A 20,614-nucleotide genomic window follows, 5' to 3' on the forward strand; every position below is an offset into this window, starting at 1 on the left:
AGGCCTGCATCTTTATGCAACCCAGAAAAACTAAGTTGTGAACTGGTTGAAGGGAGGACTTTTTGTAGCTAATAGTGAAACCCAACTGTGAGATAAGGTTAAGGGACAGTGAAGGCATTGGCATTAAGAGCTTAAAAGGTTCATCAAAAGACAGAGACAGACTTCAGAGGAGTCTGGCTTATGATTTTTAAATAAATTTAACCTAATCAGGGAATTTATAACATCTGCCTGGCCTTTTGAGGGCAGGAAGCTATGAGTCATGGGGTGCAAAGGTGTACTGAAAGGCACTGAAGAAGACCTCAGGAACAGGGAACTGGGGAAGGGGCCAGACTTCCGATTTCCAAGAGTCTATAGTATCTTTTCTGAAGCTCTGCAATCTGCCTAAGTCTCCCATTCAACGTTTTATCATGATTAATACTGTGTCTTCAAAAGAAGCTTCTTCCACAAGGAAGTCAGGAGAAAGGCCTTGGTTTGCGGAGTGGATATGAGATGAATAGATCAGGGAGTGATCTGAATCAGAAGCTGACTCATCTTCAGAAGATAAATCTACAGCAATATTTTGAGGGTTGTGGGGTGGGGGCTGGGAAGAAAAGGATGGAAACAAAAATGCTTTATAAATGCAAAGAAAGGTTCCCCAGTGAAGTACTTGCTTGTTTACTTGATATAACAATACCAACAATCAAATGGCAATCAGCACAATGGATGGCCAGCCTGCGTTCAGGCTGGCAATGAGACAGTCTGGGGAATTACACTCAAATGTCCACTTATATAACACTGTGCTTATGAGCTGAAACCACATGTTGGATGTATGATGACAAGAAGGTAAAGCTTTGGCTCCCTGGCCAGACACCAGCAGTGATAACCCCATTCATTATGAATATAGCAGCAGTGATTTCAGTTAGGACATCAAGATCTACAAAGACTACCCCTGAGGCTGCTGGATTCAGTAGGCAAAGGCAAAATGGTGTCTTATCCTTCCACTGTACTTACTTTTTAAAAATTTACAGGCAGTAAATGGGCACCAATGCTGACTAAAGACAGGGACCTTCCATACCTGCATGTCACTGCGCGTGTCATTACTTCATTCTACCTAATCCAGGGAGAACATTTGAAAAGGCTAACCCACTTAGTTTCTGCTCCTCCTTCCCAATTTACAAAAAAAAAAAAATTCTAATCTTGTTTCCTGCCTTTCCTGCAAGTCATCTAGTCCAGATACAGATTTTCTGTATCCAGGACTGTTTGTAAGCTTCTGAGCCCCCAAGCCTTTCTGTGTTGGAGGGGAGCCTTCTAGCTTAATTTTGTTTATTAGAAATAGCCAGTTTTCTAGTTTCAGCACTCAAATCCGTTTCTTTGAGCTCAGCACTTGTTCAGAACTCATTGTAAGCACTAAATAAGCTACAAATTACTACAGCACTCAACTTTCCTCACTTGTCTAGAGGAAAACAGTTTTTAGTACTTAATAAATAAGCACCTATCCAGGCATGTCTAAGGGTCAGCTCCCGGTGTTTTCTCCTGTCTACCTGATTAATCTGGACATTATGGGGCAATGCAGCAATTGGCTCATGTACACAGACAACCCTCTCCTCCTACCATCCAACACTACAACCTGTGAGAGATGCACTTATATAGCCAAACTGGAAGCAAAGTTCTCTTCACCCAATACTGGACTAGACAGTCAAGAGGAGAAGGTAAACACTTGCACCACACCACACTCTTCACATAGTCCCTCATAGGTTCATAGGTTCATAGGTTGGTACTAGGCTATCAGCCCTAGGGCCTATACAAGCCTAGCCATAACAATTCCCTGGCTATTTCTTCCCACATTATTTACTTTCCTGGACCCCTGTCTAACTCACACCACCAAAACACGCACATAGAAACACAAAACACACACCTACATTCGTGGAGGCTCTCAATAAAACTCTATCCAAGCAACAGGGACCTCCAAAGTAGAAACACAAGCAACCTCCACCCCCAACACAACCCAAATGACACATAGCCCACAAATTCAGTGTGCCACTCAACCACAGCCCATAAGGCATAACAATGTACCCAACACTCTAGTCATAGGTGACTCTATAGTCAGGCACACTGATGTTCCACTCACCAGGCTAAACAAGGAGAAAGTTACTTTCAGCTGCCTGTCAGGTGCCAGAATCCGCCACATAATGCATGCTCTCAGGTCACTCCACAACAAGTACAAATATGACTCTGTCATTGTCCATGTTGGTGTGAATGACCAGAGACATACCTCCCTGGACTACATGAAAAGAGACATGGAGGAGCTGTCCAATCTTGTAGCTCAGGCAGGTATGACTCTAGCCCTAAGTAGCATCTTGCCTTCACCCAAAATTATACCACAGTACAAGGACAAAATGAGTGACTTCAACTATTGGCTAAGCTGCTGGTCTCATTCTAAGGGGATTCAATATCTGTCTGCCTGGGATGACATGATCAACAATCCGCAATGCTTTGTCAGAGATGGCCTGCACCTGTTGCCTTTGGGATTCTGGATACTGGCTAAGGCTCTTGCCACTACTATAGTGCCTTTTTTAGGCAAGGTTCAAATGACAAATTCACAACTGTAACAGGTACAAGCAAGCAAAATCTGAGGGTAATGCTACTTAATGATAGAAGTCTAAACCTCAAAATGCACTCACTTGAGGCACTCTTTAAAATGGAGAATATCGACATCTGTGCAGTGACTGAGACCTGGTTCAAGGCTCCAGAGAGCACCCCTGCATTACCAGGCTATAATTCATACTACACCTTTCGGCCACCTAACCTGGACTGAAACACTAAAGGTGGAGGCATGTCCAAATTAAGGATATCCACACCTCCAGGCTAGTTGCTCAGCATAATGCATCCAAGATTATCCAAGTGCAACTAACTCTGGGCAAGACCACAATCCAAACTGCAGCTTGCTACAGATCCCCCACCATGCCACAGGATTCCAACTCCTTATTTCTTGATACACTGGAAAATATTAGCGTACAACCAAACACCCTAATAATGGGCAATTTTAACTACCCCACCATTAACTGGGGAAACTACTCATGTACCAACTCTTGTGCTCAACATTTTCTGGAATTCATAAATTCCAACCCCTTGGATCAAATTATCCACACCCCCACCAGGGGCAGCAATATCCTAGACCTGGTCATTACCAACATGGCCAACCAGTGTTCTACACCAGAGGTTAGTTCCTTGTTGGTCAAATCAGACCACAAGGTAATCACCCTAGACATCCACATCCCACCCCCCCATTAGGGAAACCACTGTAAAAAAATTCTCCAAAGCCAAATTCACGCTTCTTATGACAGAAGTGGCAAACTTCACGACACCCATGCTGATGGAAAATAGAGGTACAACTGCTGAATCCTACAAAAATGCACTTTATAAGCACTTACACAAGTGTGTGGATCGTGCAATCCCTAACAGAACCAAGATGCTATCCTTCAAAAAAATGAAGCCAGTCTGCTGGTCCCCTGCCATAAACAAACTCTACAACAGAAGAAAGAAACTGTTGCAAAAAAAAAGAGTAAAATCCCATGATTAGAGGAACTCTGTGGTCAGGCTCAGTAAGAAGCTGAGATTCCCTCATAAAATCCTCCAAAGCTAGTTACGAAAATAAAATTGCCACCGATTCTAAAGACAACCACAAAGCATTCTACAGCTATGTCAAGAATCTCAATGGCAACACTTAGATCTGCTCTGAGTTACAGCACAATGACACTAAATATACAGAACCAATTGATTTTGCCAACATCCTGGCAGACAGGTTCAGTGCTTACTTTACCCCTCTCTCACCCCCTAAAGGGCCCATCTCTATACCAGAAGAATGCAAAGTTCCTGTAATCACGGCTGCACAGGTAAATAAACACACTCTCCAAAGCTAAGAACACAGCATCCATGGGACCTAACATCTCAGGCTGCGTTCTACACGAACTACAGAACTAAATGGCACCCCACCTAAGTACCATGTTCAATCATAACCTCACCTCAGTCTTTTTGCCCACTGAATGGTGCACAACAACGGTTATCCCACTCCACAAAGGGGGAACCACCACGGACCCTGGGAACTACCGCCTCATCAGCCTGACAAGCCTAGTCTGCAAGGCTATGTAACATATCATCATAGAACTTATAAACAATGACATTAGTAAACTTCAACCTATAAACTTCAACCTATGGACCCTACCCAGTTTGGGTCTGTAAAAGGTAGATCATGTCTCTTAAACCTGACAGACTTCTTTGAAGCGGTCACCAAAGCCGTAGATGAGGGTAAGGTGGTTCACACAGCCTATCTAGATCTCGCCAAGGCTTTCAACACCATCCCCCAGTCTGGAATTGTAGATAAACTCACTAAACTAGGTATAAATCCTTATGTCACAAGATGGGTTGCCAACTGGCTCATTGACGGAACCCACACTGTGAAAGTAGCAGACTCCAAATCCAACTTCAGACCAGTGACAAGTGGAGTACCACAGGATTCAGTCCTGGGTCCTCTTCTGTTTGGTATCTACTGCTCTGATGTACAGGCTAACGCAGAAGGTCTTTGACTAACAAAGTTCACAGATGACCGCAAACTAGGAGCCATAAATCAAAACTCCTATGTGGACATCCTACAAAAGGGCCTCACTGAGACAGATGCCTAGTGTCAAAGCCATGGCCTCAAGCTCAATGCCAAAAAGTGCATGGTCATCCCTTTTGGTAAAAATTCTGTACCCATGAACTACCACATAGGCAATAGTCTACTTAACACCGAAAGTGTGATAAGAGACCTTGGGACACAGGTGGACAACAGTCTCTCCTTTGATAAATCACATTGCCACAGTAGTCTGGAAATCCTTCTACGTGGCACACCTCATCATAAAAGGTTTCTCAGCCGGGAAAAAAAAGAGGTCATTGTTCCCCTCTACTCATCAATCATTAGACCCATTATAGAGTACAATGCCTCTTTTGGCATGTACCTCACAGGACATCTACAACTTGAAAGGCCGCAAAAATACCTCACAAAGAGGATTACCGGCCTCAAACAGATGCCCTACACAGACAGTCTCAAAAAACTCCAGCTTTACTCTGTCGCATACCTCCTACTCAGAGGCGATCTCTGCCTAACATACATAGCTATGTCAAACCCAGAGCTGTTGGACATGCTCCACTTAAAGAAATCCCAATCCCTCCAAGCTACATGCTCTAGGGACCTAAACCCTGTCACCAGAATAAACAGAACATGCTGGAGGGATAGATTCCTGTCCCAGAGACTTCCCATACCCTGGAACAGACTACCTATCTATATCAAACAAAGCTCCCCATTAGCACTCTTCAAGAAAAATCTTGATGATTGGATGGGAGATAGGAAATTCACCCCGGGGATCACTTCTGTGGTTCTGCTTGACAGGGGCACAGGAAAATAATTTTCTTGGGTGGCAAAAGCCAGGGTACCATTTGGCTAGGCTTAGATAGGCCCTAGGGCCAGTAGCCTAGTACCTACCTATGAACCTATGTGGTGGTAACTGCCCTTACCACTACCATGTCCCACAACAAAGGAACAAATGAATTTGAAAGCTACAGCCAATTACTGGTGAGGGGAAATGGTAACTGGTGGTTGTATTTGAAAGCAAGTGTCAAAATGAACAGAGTGAATCACTGGAGAGGGAAGTGATAACTGGTGATTGACCTGGCTGGCCTGGGGTAGGTGTGTAAGATTAAAAAACATAGGAGTTTTGTTTTTATTCCCAGACAACCAACTAATGGACACAAAATAATTAATTTAATTTCATTAGTATCAGAGAAACTTAACCAGAATGCTAAAGATGTTAACTTTGCAAAACCTTTTCGACACACACACACACACACACACACACATATACATACACACATATATATATATATATATATATATATATATATATATATATATATATATATATATATATATAAAACAGAGAGATATATACACACACACAAGGTACTGATTACATATATGAGGTAAATGCACACAGTTTGAAAAAGGAGCAACAGCCATTCAATGCAGCTCTGAATTATTACCCTTCGATTCCTACCAACTTGGCATTTTCCAGAGGTAGAGAGGAATAACACTATGACTAAGGCCCATGCAGCTAGAATTCAAATAGTGGCTCAGGACCCTGACAGCATAGCCAGAAAGTATGGCTGAGTCCATCCTGAGGGTGAGGAGGGAGGTGTTCACACTCACAGCACACTTTATGATTTGATTTTTCTAGTGGAGATCAGGGAAAAGGCAGGCATGTGTTGCATGAGGGCTGGAGCCGACATCAGCCCCTTGCAGAAATGAAGGGTAGTTAACTACTTACTACCCACTGCACATCACACCCTCAGGGTGTTACTTGGTGTGCACTGGGGCAGGGAAGGAAACAATAATAAACAGTCATCCATAGCTATGTAATGGTGCACCAGGGTTCTCAGTTTCCTCACCAGCCCTGAACATAAGTAGGGTGTAGCCTGCAGGAGGCAAAGACAACTCGAGTAGACTCAGTGGAGGAGGACAGGAAATTTGAAGGGGGGGGGGGGTTCAAGCTGATGGGATGGAAAAATAAAATCACAAAAAAATAACCAACTTATTGGATACCTTCAGCATACAAAGCGACAGGAAAATATCTTGTGGAACTAGTGGTGTTGTAATACGTTTGCAGAGCAAGTTTAATGCAGGCCAGTGCCCAGCTGAAACTGCACAATTAGGACAGAATGGCACAGAGAACTGGAAAGTAGGAAGACATTGTTTAGCATTGCATTTCTATGCCTAAACTTACCCTAACCGCTAATTTTATTGCAAAAACTAAATGCCACGCATTTCCGAAGGACACCGCAAATGTTGACGCTGTAAAGCAAGGAACTCCAAACTCCTGTTTGCCTGAAGCAGAGACAAGGTCATGCTGTCAGATCATCTACATTCAACAGCTTGTCAGTCATCCAACTGTATATATAAGCCCTGCATACAAGGGTAATACCAGGCACATGCAAAGTTCACCATGGCTTACAACATTTAAGCTTCAGTTTCTGGAATGCTAACTGATCACAGTGGCAATCACTCAAACAGTCCGCTACTACTATTGCAATTTGTTTTACAAATACAGGTAAACGGTCTACCACCAGTCAGTAGTGCTAAAAAGGAACACTCTTTAGAAATGTAACTGTTAGTGGTGCAGTTGTACATGTTGGTGTACAACTAATGAAATCTTGGACACACTCTTCCTCATTTTGTCTGCAAGGCTTGCACTGATAAAATTAAGTGTGATTTTCTAAGTCTAATTTTGGAATCAGTGCTCGAGACATAGTTCTTCGTACTTTTAGCAAATCCATGGAAGGGAGGGTCAGCTGTTCTTATTTTGGACATGGATTTCACAACATAATTTTGGGGGAATAAACTACAGTACTGGGAATTTTAAGATTAGTTACAGTTTGTAAGAACTAATTAAAATTTCACACAATCCATTTACTTCACAGTATAAAAATGGACACTCATAATTGTAAACATTTTGGACAAAGATTTCTACTGATTTAAACTGTCTCCATCAAAAATGTCATTAAATATGTCAAGCATTCAGCTGAAAGCAGCCTATACATTATTTCAAAAGTTCTGTTCCTTTTTCTATTGAGAACTGTATATTCCCATAAAAGTTAACCTTGCTTGCCCCGACAGGAAATTCATTTTTTCAGATTAGAAGAATATACACCTTCCTGCATTGGGCAGCTATAACATGAAACGTTTTGAGGTTAGTTCTTTTAAGTTAAATACTACTATATAGAAAAACATACCCAGTAGTTATAAGTAAGCTTTACCATTCAGATCAGATCAGAACTTTAATAAAGTTTAAGAGTTTGCAGTAAAATTATCCAAATATGGAAGCAAACAAGACTTTTCAGCTGTACAGGCCAGTGACCATACAAACATGCACTTAATGCAATTAATTTCTACAGTGGATTTAAAACCAACACAGTGGAGGCCCCAGTCCATGAAGTTGAGTACAAATTAGCTGTACAACACAGACAACAGTTATCTGTGATAGCAACAACCAGATTAGTATCCACATTTAAATCTGCTCCTCCATCTAGTCATGTTTTAAGAAGTTCTTTTTAATCTTCACCACCACTCGTCTCCCCCAGTGCCGAAAGAACCCGCCTCTTAATTCCACTTAATTACCATATGTATGATATACTCCTAAATATGCTTTATGAATTACACATGCAGTAAAACTGGGGGATCTATCCTTGGTCACTGTGACAATGGGTTATGTTATGATGCATAGTATGACAGCATATGTAAAGGCCAAATACTGTGCATAATTATAAAGCCCACCCAACGACTGCACCCGGCTACTGCTACAGCCAGTTTTGGGAACATCTCAAATGCATTTCAGAAAATGTAAACCACCTACCCCATTAACTGAAAATGTTCCCTTGCTTAAAAATCTTACCCTTGTTGACTTGCAGCAAAAACTTCCTTGTGGTTTTAGATTAGCTGCAAACCGAATTGTAAATATTCTGTCAAGGAAACAGGCAGGCATATGTTAGTTTAGACTATATGCAAATGTGTGGAATCCTGCTTTTCTAGAAATAAGGCTTATTTAGAACTGAACTAAAGCTGGCCCTGTGGTACACAGGGATATAGTTCTGACTGCGATCGTAGTGACTCAAGTTAAATTAACAGGTTTCAGGTGTTGCACGAGTCTGCTAGGGAAGAGTGGAACACACAGAAGACGGCAGCTCACCTATACAAGCAAAACGTGAGGTTAGGTCCTGTTACTACAGTGCCAGATGACAGAAGGCAGAAACCTGCTTAGTAGCATGCATAGACTGCTAGCCATAGAACTTCAACTTGCCAAACTGCCAGCAAAGGGCAGGCAGTTAAGTAAGTAAGTAAATGTTTTTTTGTTTTTTTTTTCAATGCGTATGCTTTTGTTCTCCATCTGACACCTATTAGCTCACGGAAATAAATATCAGCCCACTCATGTTTTATCAAGCACAATGTGGTACTGACCCAGATGAAATCCAATCAGAGTGAGAAGTCATCCATGGAGGGATGAAGGTAACATGAATCCAGCTGTGCACAGGACCATCAACTTTTCTTGCAGAGAGCTTCACACAGAATGTTGCCAAACCACAGATCTTCCAGACTGGAAGCCCAAAGACCCAAAGGAGGAAGCCAATATTATATCTGGACCATCCCCTGAGGCATATGGTCCATCTAAATGCCACGCCACAGATTTGCTTGAAGGTCTACAAGGAAGACATTGTGAGCAGCTGGGTATTTTCTAATAAAACCTAACCTCACCATGAAGGTATACAAGTACAGGTATACAGGTTAGTACTAGGCTAATCGCCCTTGTGGGCCATTTATAAGCCTAGCCAATTAACCCATGTCAGAATCAAACCCTGCAACTTGTGTTTACAAGGCAAACACCTTAACCATTATGCCATCCTCCCACCCTAGTGAAGTGGCTGATACGAGCACTACCATCATATCAGTGGCATGCTACAAGTTCCCCATTCACATGTGTGCTACCATGCATGTCCTGCCAAAGATGACTTTACCAGCTTTGCAACAGCAAGTTCACGTTTTCAGTCTGGTTATTTGATTTCCGAGCTGCACAAACCATTTCTCCACCACTCAAAAGGGCAAACCAACAGCTGCCACATGCTACTGCCTCCCAACTCTTCTAGTGCAAAAACTACTATAACTTTTGTTGCTCAGGTCGCAGTAAGGGCATTACCCCTCTATCCCACAGAGCCAGGCTACTGGCAACAGAAACAGCTGATCCAGGTATTGGTTATGGCCCACTAGCTCCAGACACTCATTTTCCACACCCAGTTGAAAGTTACAAGCCTCTAGTCAGAGAAATCCTTCTTGTATATTGACCACCCCAGGTTATTGTAGGGTACTGAAGGCTAAGTAAGAGGTCAAGACTTTGAATAGCCAAAAACATACAAGAATAGTACAGAACAGAAAAACTGTAAGGAAATAAATTATAATGCACAAAAAAGGGCTCATAGTAATGCTTCCGATATAAACAAAATGAATAATAAATATCTGCAGAGATTGGCAGGCATCATTCTAGAGTGAGTGCATCAGTATGAGGCGCCTGCTAACAAAGGTTCTGTAACAAGTTCTGGTCTAACAGTACCAGACAGAGCACGAAAGGATGGATTCCTCAACGATGCAGGGCAATACTGGACAAGTAAAGTGGAACACTGACTGCTGTCACAGTTTCAGGTATGACTCACTTTTTATTACAGAACCAGACAGCACCATATACTGTAATGTAGCATAAACACCTTTATACAATGTTTAACTAAACAAACGCAGCCATGCAGCACAAATCACACCTTCCAAAAGTGTTGGAAAAAGGTTGAAGAAAAAACTTCAAGAAAACACACACTGCAAGGGTGTGTGTGTGTGTGTGTGTGTGTGTGTGTATGTGTATGTGTGTATGTGTGTGTGTGTATATGTGTGTGTGTGTGTGTGTGTGTGTATGTGTGTATGTGTGTGTATGTGTGTATGTGTGTGTGTGTATTTGTGTGTGTTTTTCTTTTACCTGCGTTGGAGGATCTGATGGGTGATGCAGGAAATATCTTGTAAAGAGTTTGTCATGAATGGCAAAACTAAAAGTCACAGACAGAATTCACTAATCCTGAAGTAAAAGATATTTTGCGTTTCATAGTAACCAGACTCCAACATAGAAAGATTATGCATTTTTCTTTTTTATTATTATTTTGTATTAAAAGTGCCTGTGATAATTGCCAAGGTTTAGTTTACTTAGATTTATATAGCAGGAACGGTGAAGAGCAGCTTTAAATTCTAGTTGTTTATTAAATTTTAATTTCAGTGATATTTCATGTACTTATGTTTTATAACTTCTGTGAAGATTATGTTAGGATTCATTAGTGTAATAATATGTATATTAACCACAAACGCACATATCTATATATAGCTATAATCTAACTATACATATATATACATATATATATACATCTATAAATATACATACCTAAAATATATATACACACACACACACACACACACACACACACACACACACACACACACACACACACACACACACACACACACACAATTTTTCTTAAGATTAGTTAGCTTACAAACTCAGAATTGGGTCTGCTTTAAGCAGTAATGCTGTTTTAATTCACCCGATGTTGTTCACCATTTGGGATCACTAACAGTACAGTTTCTATTAGTGTGCCAGCAGTGATGTGATGTCTGCAATATGTTCCTTTTCACCTGTTGCCGTGTGTTTGTCAAGTTACTATATATAAAGTACAGGGGTTATAGGAGCAAAGGCCCCCACCCCTTTGACAATTGCAAGGGGTATCCACCTTCATTAAAAGCTTTTTATTCAGTTTTTATCAGGCTGAAGAATTTTCCTTTATTTTTATCTGGCTGAATCACCAGAAAGTCGAAACTTGGGAGACACATTAAAGAACTCATTAAACTACTGCTTAGAAAGGGTCCTAAAATGGGTACAATACATTTTTTTTTCTGACTAGTTTTGCTAAATATGCAATCAAGCTCAGGTAGAGTTTCACCCCCCCCCCAAAGAAAATGCAAAATAATTTTTTCTGTGGGCAACCCCCCCCATACACACACACACACACACACACACACACACACACAGCTTGCAGTGGTTAGACCTTGTGATTTTTCCATTAAATATAGCAAGCTCAGAGACAGAAGTTAAAAATAATGCAGAAATCTTCAAAAATGCTATCTTTGTTACCTTGTCTTGACAAAATATTGCATAAATTGTCTAAAATGAGGTGAAGAAATTCAATTATAAATGCTATCAGACCATCAAGGAGGTCCAGGAATTGAAATTCTGAAAAGGCAGCAGGTAAGTCAGCTCTGGGGCACAGAAGGTAAATATTTTGCCTCAATTAACCAAGCATAAAGCAGCAGCTCAAAGCTCTACAGGTGCCACCTGGAAAAAAAGAGAAAGAGGAATCAATGTCGACTTGTTTACCACAACTGAAGGTGCAACTTAAGTTTGGTTGTTTGTGCACCCAGATGTCCTAGATGTGCTTAGACTGTAGTGTATGTAGCTATATAGCTGAGGGTCCCTATATAGAAGTAAGCACTCATGATAAAATGATAAGTGTCAGGTAGGTTTACTTGTGGTTCGGAGTATGTGGTATATATGGCAAAGTGCTCAGCGTGTGATTCCTTCTACATAGGAAAAAAACAATAGACCCCTGAGGAGAAAAATTTATGAGCACTACTATGGGATAAAGAAGAAAGATTCTAATAATGCTTTGTTTAAGCACACATTAGAATGTAATTGTAATTTTTATTTTTATTTTCAGTAGTAGACAATGTTTCCATTGAACTTAATGGGGAGAGAGGAGGAGAGCTTGAGTATAAATAACTTAAATGGCAGATTCTGCTCAATGCTCACAATAATCTTGGTCTCAATAGTGGGGTTAATTATAAAATTGTGTTGCATAGGAAAGCAAAGTATAATAAATGCAAGTAGAATTGCAGCTTTTTAGTTGTTTTTAAAGCAGTAATTCAATGTCATTTAATGAGATGTGTTAATTAATTAATTGGGCAATGTTATGATGGGGGAGGGTATTTAAGTGTTGCTGTTTGAATTGTGGGTGTTTCTGAAGAAGCCCATAGTTATTTATGCCCGAAAGCGCTTAAACCTGGATATTTGCCAATAAAAGACAACATTGGTTCATTCTGATACTTTGGCAGTGGTTGGAATTCATTTAACCATCTTGCAAGTGTTTCTTGGTGTTTTGGACTTTCAGTTGTGCACTTGTATCGAGGCATTTACTCAGTTTTTCTTGTTTTTTTGTCATAACCAGTATAACTCCGGCTCCATGGAAGAAAGGGGTCAAAAGACTTCAGAGGCTTCAACAGGTAAACTACTCATTCCATGAATGCAGCAGTCACACAGCATAGTGCAGGACAGGGTAAAGGTGGAGCAGGTTTTACTTAACTGACCATATTCCCCACTGTCAAGTTCACAACAATATGAGTTGCGCATTATGTTTCTATGTGCAAACCATACTGTAGACATGTCCACTATGGTACTGTCACAGACATCACATGCCCCCCCCCCCACCTAAAAAAATAAACACAGATTCATCAGTGTTCTCCATCCATGCCCAGTCCTTCAGCACCCAAGCCATTCACATCACAGATGAAAACTATTCCACTTATCGAACAAAGTTGGAACACACAGATCAGATTTCCCTTCATGGCTTGGTGATTACTGTAGAGTACATTAATGTGGTGTGAAAGGGTCCTGTGGGGTTCAAGTGCCAAGGGTTAAAGATTTGCCTGCTTAAGGGATAGTATAATGAACTTAATACTCTGAATGCTTTTGTGCAGTCTTTTCTGGTCAGTTTATATACATTAGCTGTTTTTTGCTATTTGGTTCTCTGACATAGAAACAAGTTATCTAAAGACCTGGTTTCTGCTTTAACAATTAATTATTTTCTGTTGCCTGGGGTATTCTTTCATTTTTTCATTTCTATTTACAGTTCAGGCATCCTTTCAACCAAATAATTACTACAAATGACAGTACTTTTCAATGTTGGATTCTTATTTTCCAAAATGTAGTCTCTGCCATCTGTGTCAAACTCAATACAATTTTTACTCATGAGCCAGGAAAAATAATACCTTCCTATGAAATGAATGCATTCGGTTTACTTGGAAGAAGCTTGCTGCTGGCTGAATAACTGTTTTTTAAAAACATTTACTTGTAAAACATCTAACATTATGGACCAGCAATAAATATACTATCGAACTACTTGCTGTACACGGAATGCTAAGAATATGCTAGTCTGACTTATGATTACCTTGTATTACATTTTGATAGGTCATCTTAGCAATTCCCAAGGTATGTCAGAAAACAGTAGTCTTTTGTGTCGGACCAAATACCATTTTACCAAATGAATGATTGTGAAAAAACTCAAACATAAAAGATGTACTGAAATGCTAATGCCTGTACTATGGTACAACAGTTAACCTAAACAGCTGCAAGCTAATTACATACTAGAAACAAGACACAATGGGACTCCCAAATATGTCTCAGCCTAAAACTTAAACAAAGAAACTCTAAAAACAAGCAATATTTTCTGATGGATCTTACTCAAGTACCCAACACCAAATCAACAAAAATAAATATTGGAAATTATAGGTTGTATTTTAACAACCAGTATTCAATATGAACACAATGGGTCTCCCCTAAAAGGGGCCCTTGGCCTAGCTAGATTAACTTGGTCAAAAAAAATGTAAGCAAGTAAGTAAATAAACAAAATAAAACAGATAGAGGAAATATTACATAAAATATCTATAATAAATTGTAATTATTTTTTAAACATAACATGTTTAAAATATTTAATAAATAAATACAACTATTTTAAAGTAATGTATATTTAAAGTAATGTATATTTATTAAACAAACAAAATAAATAAAAGACAACACGTGAAGTTGTCTTCCAGCATAATACGTACTGGGACTTAAAATTAACTGAAATGCTAGTTATTCTGCACCCAAGATTCAAGGTAGTTGAAGAAACAAATAAAGAAAACTTTCAGAAAACCTTCTGCAAAGTTAGCTAATGAACCTTCTGAGAAACAAAAAAAAAAAACTCACCAATATTTGGGTGCTTTAAAAGTCGACATATTCGAGCTTCTCGTTCCAACTTTTGGTGATCTGAAATGCAAAGATATAACAGTGAACGGACAGGGAAAAAAAACAAAACAAAAGATAAAAGACAAATACAATAAACAAACAAAAACAGTAAAATAAGGCACAATAAAGGTTATGAATCTAAATTGCCGATTAGTTTTTCAGTGTTGAGTGGTAGGAAATGAACAGATATGAAAAAAAAAAAGATACCTTAACCGTCTCATTCTGGATCACCTGTCCCTGAAAGACAGTGCTATTTTTCTAGGCAAACAATGCATCACAGATATACGAAGTCATTTGGTTGCTAGACCCCAGAGTATAACTTCCAGAACATTTTTTCAACAATCCTCAGCTGAAAGTGGACACCACTGCCCATTCAGATTTTCTTGGTAAACAAATGTCAAGAAATAAGTGCAGAGAAACGAGACCTTTATTTTTGCCGAGTACTACAAGTATAGGAACTCCATTCCTGTCCATTCAAATGCACTTTCCCCTGTGACTATTTAAGTGACACAAATACACAAAGAATTAAAACAATAAGAAGCAGTAAAATTGATTTACCCAACCACGTGTATTTATCTTTTCTACTAAACAAAACCCAACTCAGAAGTTTCTCTTTTTTGAAAATATGTGACAGAGGCAACAACTGCACCTCTTAAGAGATACAATGACAACTAACTACTACTCAATCTGCCCTCCCTTACCACTCAAACACAAGACGTGAGCTATCAAAATAAAACAATGGATGGCTTTACCTGTCAGTAGAGCATAAGTCAACACTCAGATGGGTAAAACAGTCATTATTTTGACATTCCTGTCCTCATTCCAAAGACAAGCAGTAGGTGGATTGGACACTCTAAAACTGGCTATGAGTGTGCATGCGAGTGTGTAGTGCGGAAGAAAGTACAGTTGTGTACACTTACCATAAATGTAGGTGTTCAAGGGTATTCACTGTTGCAGTCATCACACTTGGGTTATCTGCCTGCAGGTAGCCCTCAGTCGGCCCGAATACCAGAGACTTAGTATTTCTGCATCGGTTGCTGTCGCTTCAGGACTTACGTCAGGTCGTTAGGGGTATAAAAACAGGCAGCCGACACTATTACATCAGTTTTTCTTGCCCCAAATGTCAGAAGCCCCCAAATAGGGAGCTAAGTTATGGTGGAAAAAAACACCACCAGTAAAAAGTAAATACCAATAGCCCTGTAAGGGGTAAGTAAGAGAAAGAGAGAGACAAGGGGGTTGGAGGGCGGGAAAGCATGACTGCAACAATGAATACACTCTAACATCTATATTTATGGTAAGTATACACAACTGTACTACATTCTTCGTATTTTACTGTTGCAGTCATCACACTTGGGTTGATTCCCAAAGCTGAAGAGTGGGTGGAGGCAGTCAAGAAGAATTGGAGCTGGCTAGTATACCCTGCAGGACTGCTGTTGCAAAATCCACCCTGGATTTGGAAAAAAATAGGCAGGTGGTAATGCTTGGTGAAGGTGTGAACAGAACTCCAAGTAGCAGCTTCCAGAATGTCCCTGGTAGGGACTCCCCTGAGAAATGATGTAGACGTTGAAGTTGCCCTAGTGGAATGCGTTCTGACCACCTGAGGGGGTGGTTTCCCATGGTGTTCGTAACAAAAATGGATACAGTGTGCTATCCATTTGGAGATGATTTGTTTTGATATGGCCTGGCCCTCTGCCCCTGGTGCAAAGCTTACTAGTAACTGGTCAGATTTCCTGAAGGGCTTAGTCCTATCAAGGTAGAAGCTGAGCTGATTGTGCAGGTCTAAAGAGTGCATGATCCTTTCCCCCTTGTTTTGAGAATTAGGGAAAAAGGTGGGCAAATGGATAGATTGGTTGAGAGCCACACTGGATACCACTTTAGGCATAAAAGTAGGGTTAGTCCCGAGGGAGACCCTGTCAGAATGAAAAATAATGAAGGGTTCTACAGCCATAAGTGCTTGTAGCTCTGACATTCTTCTAGCTGAACTGATGGCCAGAAGCAAGGCTGTTTTTCAAGAGAGGAATTTTAACTCTGCTGACACTGCAGGCTCAAAGTGGGGTAGCGTGAGCTTATCCAGCACAAAGTTAAGGTCCCAAGCAGGGGTGGGGCCTCTTCTTGGTGGCCTTAAGTTGTTAACCCCTCTCAGGAACTGTTTGATAAGAGGGTGAGAGAACAGAGGTGGCTCAGTGCTGTAATGAGCAGAGATGGCAAAGGCATGGATCTTAATGGAAGAGAAGGATAGGCCTCTGTGGAGTAGGTCTGCTAGGTAATCCAGGATGAGGGGTTAAGGAGGGCTGTGCTGTGTCCGCTCCTTTAGAGTGAATCCAGGAAGAATGCCTTTTCCACTTATCAGCATAGGATTTCCTTGTACTGGGTCTTCTGGCTTCACAAATGACATCCAGCACCTGCTTGCTTAGGCTGGCCACTGGAGGAGAATTCAAGGAATAAGCCAGGCTGCAAGGTTCAGGGTTTGCAGTTGTGGATGCACGATCTGTCCCTCCAGCTGAGTGAGGAGGGTTGGGATCTGGGGGTAGGTGCCAGGGTGGCACCGGTGAGACTGCGCAGTAGTGGGTACCATTGCTGGTGTGGCCAGTCTGGGGCAATCAAGATTGCCTTTGGTCTTTCCTGTCTTACCTTGAGTAGTACCTATTGTAAGAAGAGGCAGAGGAGGAAATGCATAGACAGAGGTTTACCCACTGGAAGGATAGGGCATCCATTTTCCAGGCTTTGCTGTGAGGTACCCTGGTGCAGAATTTGCTGAGCTGATGATTGCAGGGTAAGGCGAATAGGTCCACCATCGGGGTTCCCCATGTCTGGGTTAGAAGATGGAAGGTGTTGAGGTCCAAGTGCCACTCGTGTGGGTCTAGGAGATTTCTGCTTAAGTTGTCTGCCAGAGAGTTTTGTTTACCTGGCAGGAATTGAGCTTGCAGGTGAATATGCATAGCCAAGGCTGTGTTCCACAGGGTCATGGCTAGCCTGCAGAGTGGGTAAGAGTGGGTTCCCCCCTGCTTGTTGATATACCACATCACTGTGGTGTTGTCGGTTTTTATTAGAAGGGGCCCTGGTGAGAGTAGGGATCGGAAAACTGTCAGAGCATGCTGAACAGCTAGCAGCTCTTTTTGGTTGATGTGCAGATGAATTTGATTTGGGCTCCAGTGACCATGAATGCATCTGCTGTCCAGATGTGCCCCCCAGGCATAGTCTGATGCATCTGTGGTTAGGGTCTGGGCAGTGTGGGGTTGTGAAAAAGGAAGTCCCTTGTTGTGGTTGAATGCTGCTGCCCACCAAAGAAACTCTGTCCTGAGACAAGGTATCATGGGTACTGAGACAAGGTATCATAGGTACTATAGTTTCCAAGTCCTGAGAATGCTGGCACCAAAGACTTTTTAAGTACCATTGAAGTTTCCTCATATACAGTCGGCATATGGAATTAGTAGAATGCAGGAGGCCATGAACCCTAGAGCCTGCAGGATTTTCCTTGCGGATAGCTGGGTTCTGGTGTCCATTTGAGCGAAGTAGACTGTCAGATAGGCCTGTTTTTCTGGAGTAAGGTATGCCATCTGGGATGCTGTGTCCAAGCATGCTCCCAGGAATACAATCTTTTGAGTGGGGACTAGTTTTGATTTCTTTTCATTGAAAGTGTACCCCAGGGAGGTTAGAAGGACCTTCACAAATGTCAGGTGCTGCAGCAGCTTTTCCTGACTGTCTGCCTGAATCAGGCAGTCATCCAAGTAAGGGTATATTTAAATCTTTCTCTGTCTGCAAAAGACAATGGCTGGAGCCAGGCATTTTGTGAAGACTCTGGGAGCAGTGGATAAGCAAAAGGGAAGTGCAGAGAACTGATAATGCACAGATCCTGCCCTGAAACACAGATATTTCCTGCATGAGTCCCTAATAGGGATGTGCAGATAGGCTTCCTTTCGGTCAAGGGTGGCTAACCAGGCATCTTTGGACAGCATAGGTAGAAGTTTCTGTAGGGTGAGCATTCTGAATTTTGGTACCACCAAGAAGGTGTTTAGAATGGCTAGATCTGAGATTGGGCACCAGTTGCCCTCTTCTGGGTACCAGGAAAGATCTGGAATAAATACCTTGACCTATCTGTTCTGCAGGAACAGGCTGAATTGCCCTTATGGGATTGAACTTGGTTTTGTGCTTCTGCCCACTGGTTTGGAGGAAGGTCTGGGAACCCTTTTGGGGTTGGCAGCGTGTAGAAATAAAATTTGTACCCGTGAGATACTATGCTGAGGACCCAGCAGTTGTTGGTAATGGAAGTCCAGTTTTTTGCATGGTGGGCAAGTTTTCCTCCCAGGGGCACGAGCAACTGGGCAGAGGTGAGGAGTGGAGTTGAGAAGTCCTTGTGAATTCTTTCCATAAGGGGGTGGTTTAGCAGTCCCTGCTTTAGAAGTGGAGGTACTCCATTGCTTAGATCTCTGCATACCCGGAGACTGTAATATGGGGGGTTTGCTTCCCCTGGGTCTAGCTTGAGGGGGCTGGAAAGGACCAGTGTTTCGAGGGGCAATGCTTACCGAATCTTGGAGGCTGCACTTGCAAAAAACTGACTGTCTGCTTAGACTAAGCCTTTTCTTCCATCTTTTTAAAACCTCTTCTGCTTTGGTGCCAAACAGATTGTCCTTGTTCAAAGAAGCATCGAGTAATTTTGATTTGGCAAGGCCTGCTCCTTAAGCCAAGCATGCCTTCAGAGTACAGAACCTGTGACTGCTGCCCTGCAAGATGCTTCTAGGGCGTTAAAACCACACTGCAGGGTATGCTTGCTGACTTGGCTTGCAGAATGCGTAAGCTCCTGTAATTCTTTATTTTCTGCACAGTCAGGAAAGGAAGATAATTTTTGCTTAAGAACTTCCATAGTATGTTGCTGGTATTTCAGCATGTGGAACTGGGAATTCAATGCTCTAATGGTGAGGCTTGCAGAGGTGTATACTTTTTTAACCCATCTGTCTAAAGCTCGGGAATCCTTGTCCGAAGGGGTGGGATTCTTAGCTATAGTTGCTTTTATTCCTTTAGGCCCTTGGGAGATGACTTCTGGGTCAGCAGTAGGATTTTTGAAAAGAAACTTGTGAGAGTCAGGGATTCTATAGTACCTGTCTGGTTTCCTTGGAGCAAAGTATCAGGAGTTAGACTGGATTCCATAAAGATGTCACCCACAACATCCAGAACAGGAGGGATAGCTAAGGATCTGTGCTGTGGTAAATCTAAAAATTCCCCGAGTCTCTTTTTGGACTGGGGATAATCCTGGTATTCCCAGTGGAAATGTTCTCTCAAAGTATGCAGGGTTTCACCAAAAGAAAAATCCTCTGAAGGGGAAGCAGAATGAATGGATTCCTCTGCATCTGAATACTCATAGGCAGGTAAAGGCATATCTTCATATTCAGAAACCTCAGAGTCATCGGACTCTTGGTCAGTTAAAGCTACTGGGGACAGGTCTCTTCTTCTCTTAGCAGGGGAAGGCTGGCTTCCCCTGACAGCATGAGCAGGTGGTCTGCCATTTTAAGCATTTGAGACTGTGGCAAAGAAGCAGGTGCTTGAGTTGGGGTCATCATTTTTTTTAGGCGCAGCTCGTACTCTTGGCTTTAGAAACTCGGCAGTTTTAGAAACAACTGAAGACGCGAAAGAAGTCATCGGTTTGTGTCAAATATCGATAATGCGAAGAACTTCCTCTGAAGCCAGTGCCTGCACAGCGGCTCCAGACCCATCCAAGGTAGAGATATCTGCAGGTTCTGTAGTCAAAGAGTTGTCTCGCGGCATACCGGACTCCGAACGGGTCTCGATAGCGGCCTGCGAATCCATCAAAGTGGGCATCAGGGGCTTCAAAAGCGCCTCACTGAGTACCAGCAAACTGGCAACTATCTTAATGGAAGCGTTGTTGGCAGTTTTGGACCTGTGCGGTCTATCTC

At 41.8% G+C, this 20,614-nt stretch overlaps 1 protein-coding gene across 19 annotated transcripts in view; it reads right to left on the reverse strand.

Annotated features, from left to right (window-relative positions):
• Positions 1-20,614, reverse strand: part of LOC122789306 (calcium/calmodulin-dependent protein kinase type II subunit gamma) — a 2,351,533-nt gene that overhangs the window by 1,742,037 nt on the left and 588,882 nt on the right. For all 19 annotated transcript variants that reach the window (XM_044056632.1, XM_044056627.1, XM_044056637.1 and 16 more), the window contains exon 3: positions 14,667-14,726. In XM_044056632.1, the coding sequence (XP_043912567.1) occupies positions 14,667-14,726 (60 nt within the window). The remainder of the gene's footprint in view (positions 1-14,666; positions 14,727-20,614) is intronic.

The sequence above is a fragment of the Protopterus annectens genome, chromosome 14.part0 (assembly GCF_019279795.1).
Source record: "Protopterus annectens isolate FY-2018-M chromosome 14.part0, PAN1.0, whole genome shotgun sequence".
NCBI lineage: Eukaryota > Metazoa > Chordata > Ceratodontiformes > Protopteridae > Protopterus > Protopterus annectens.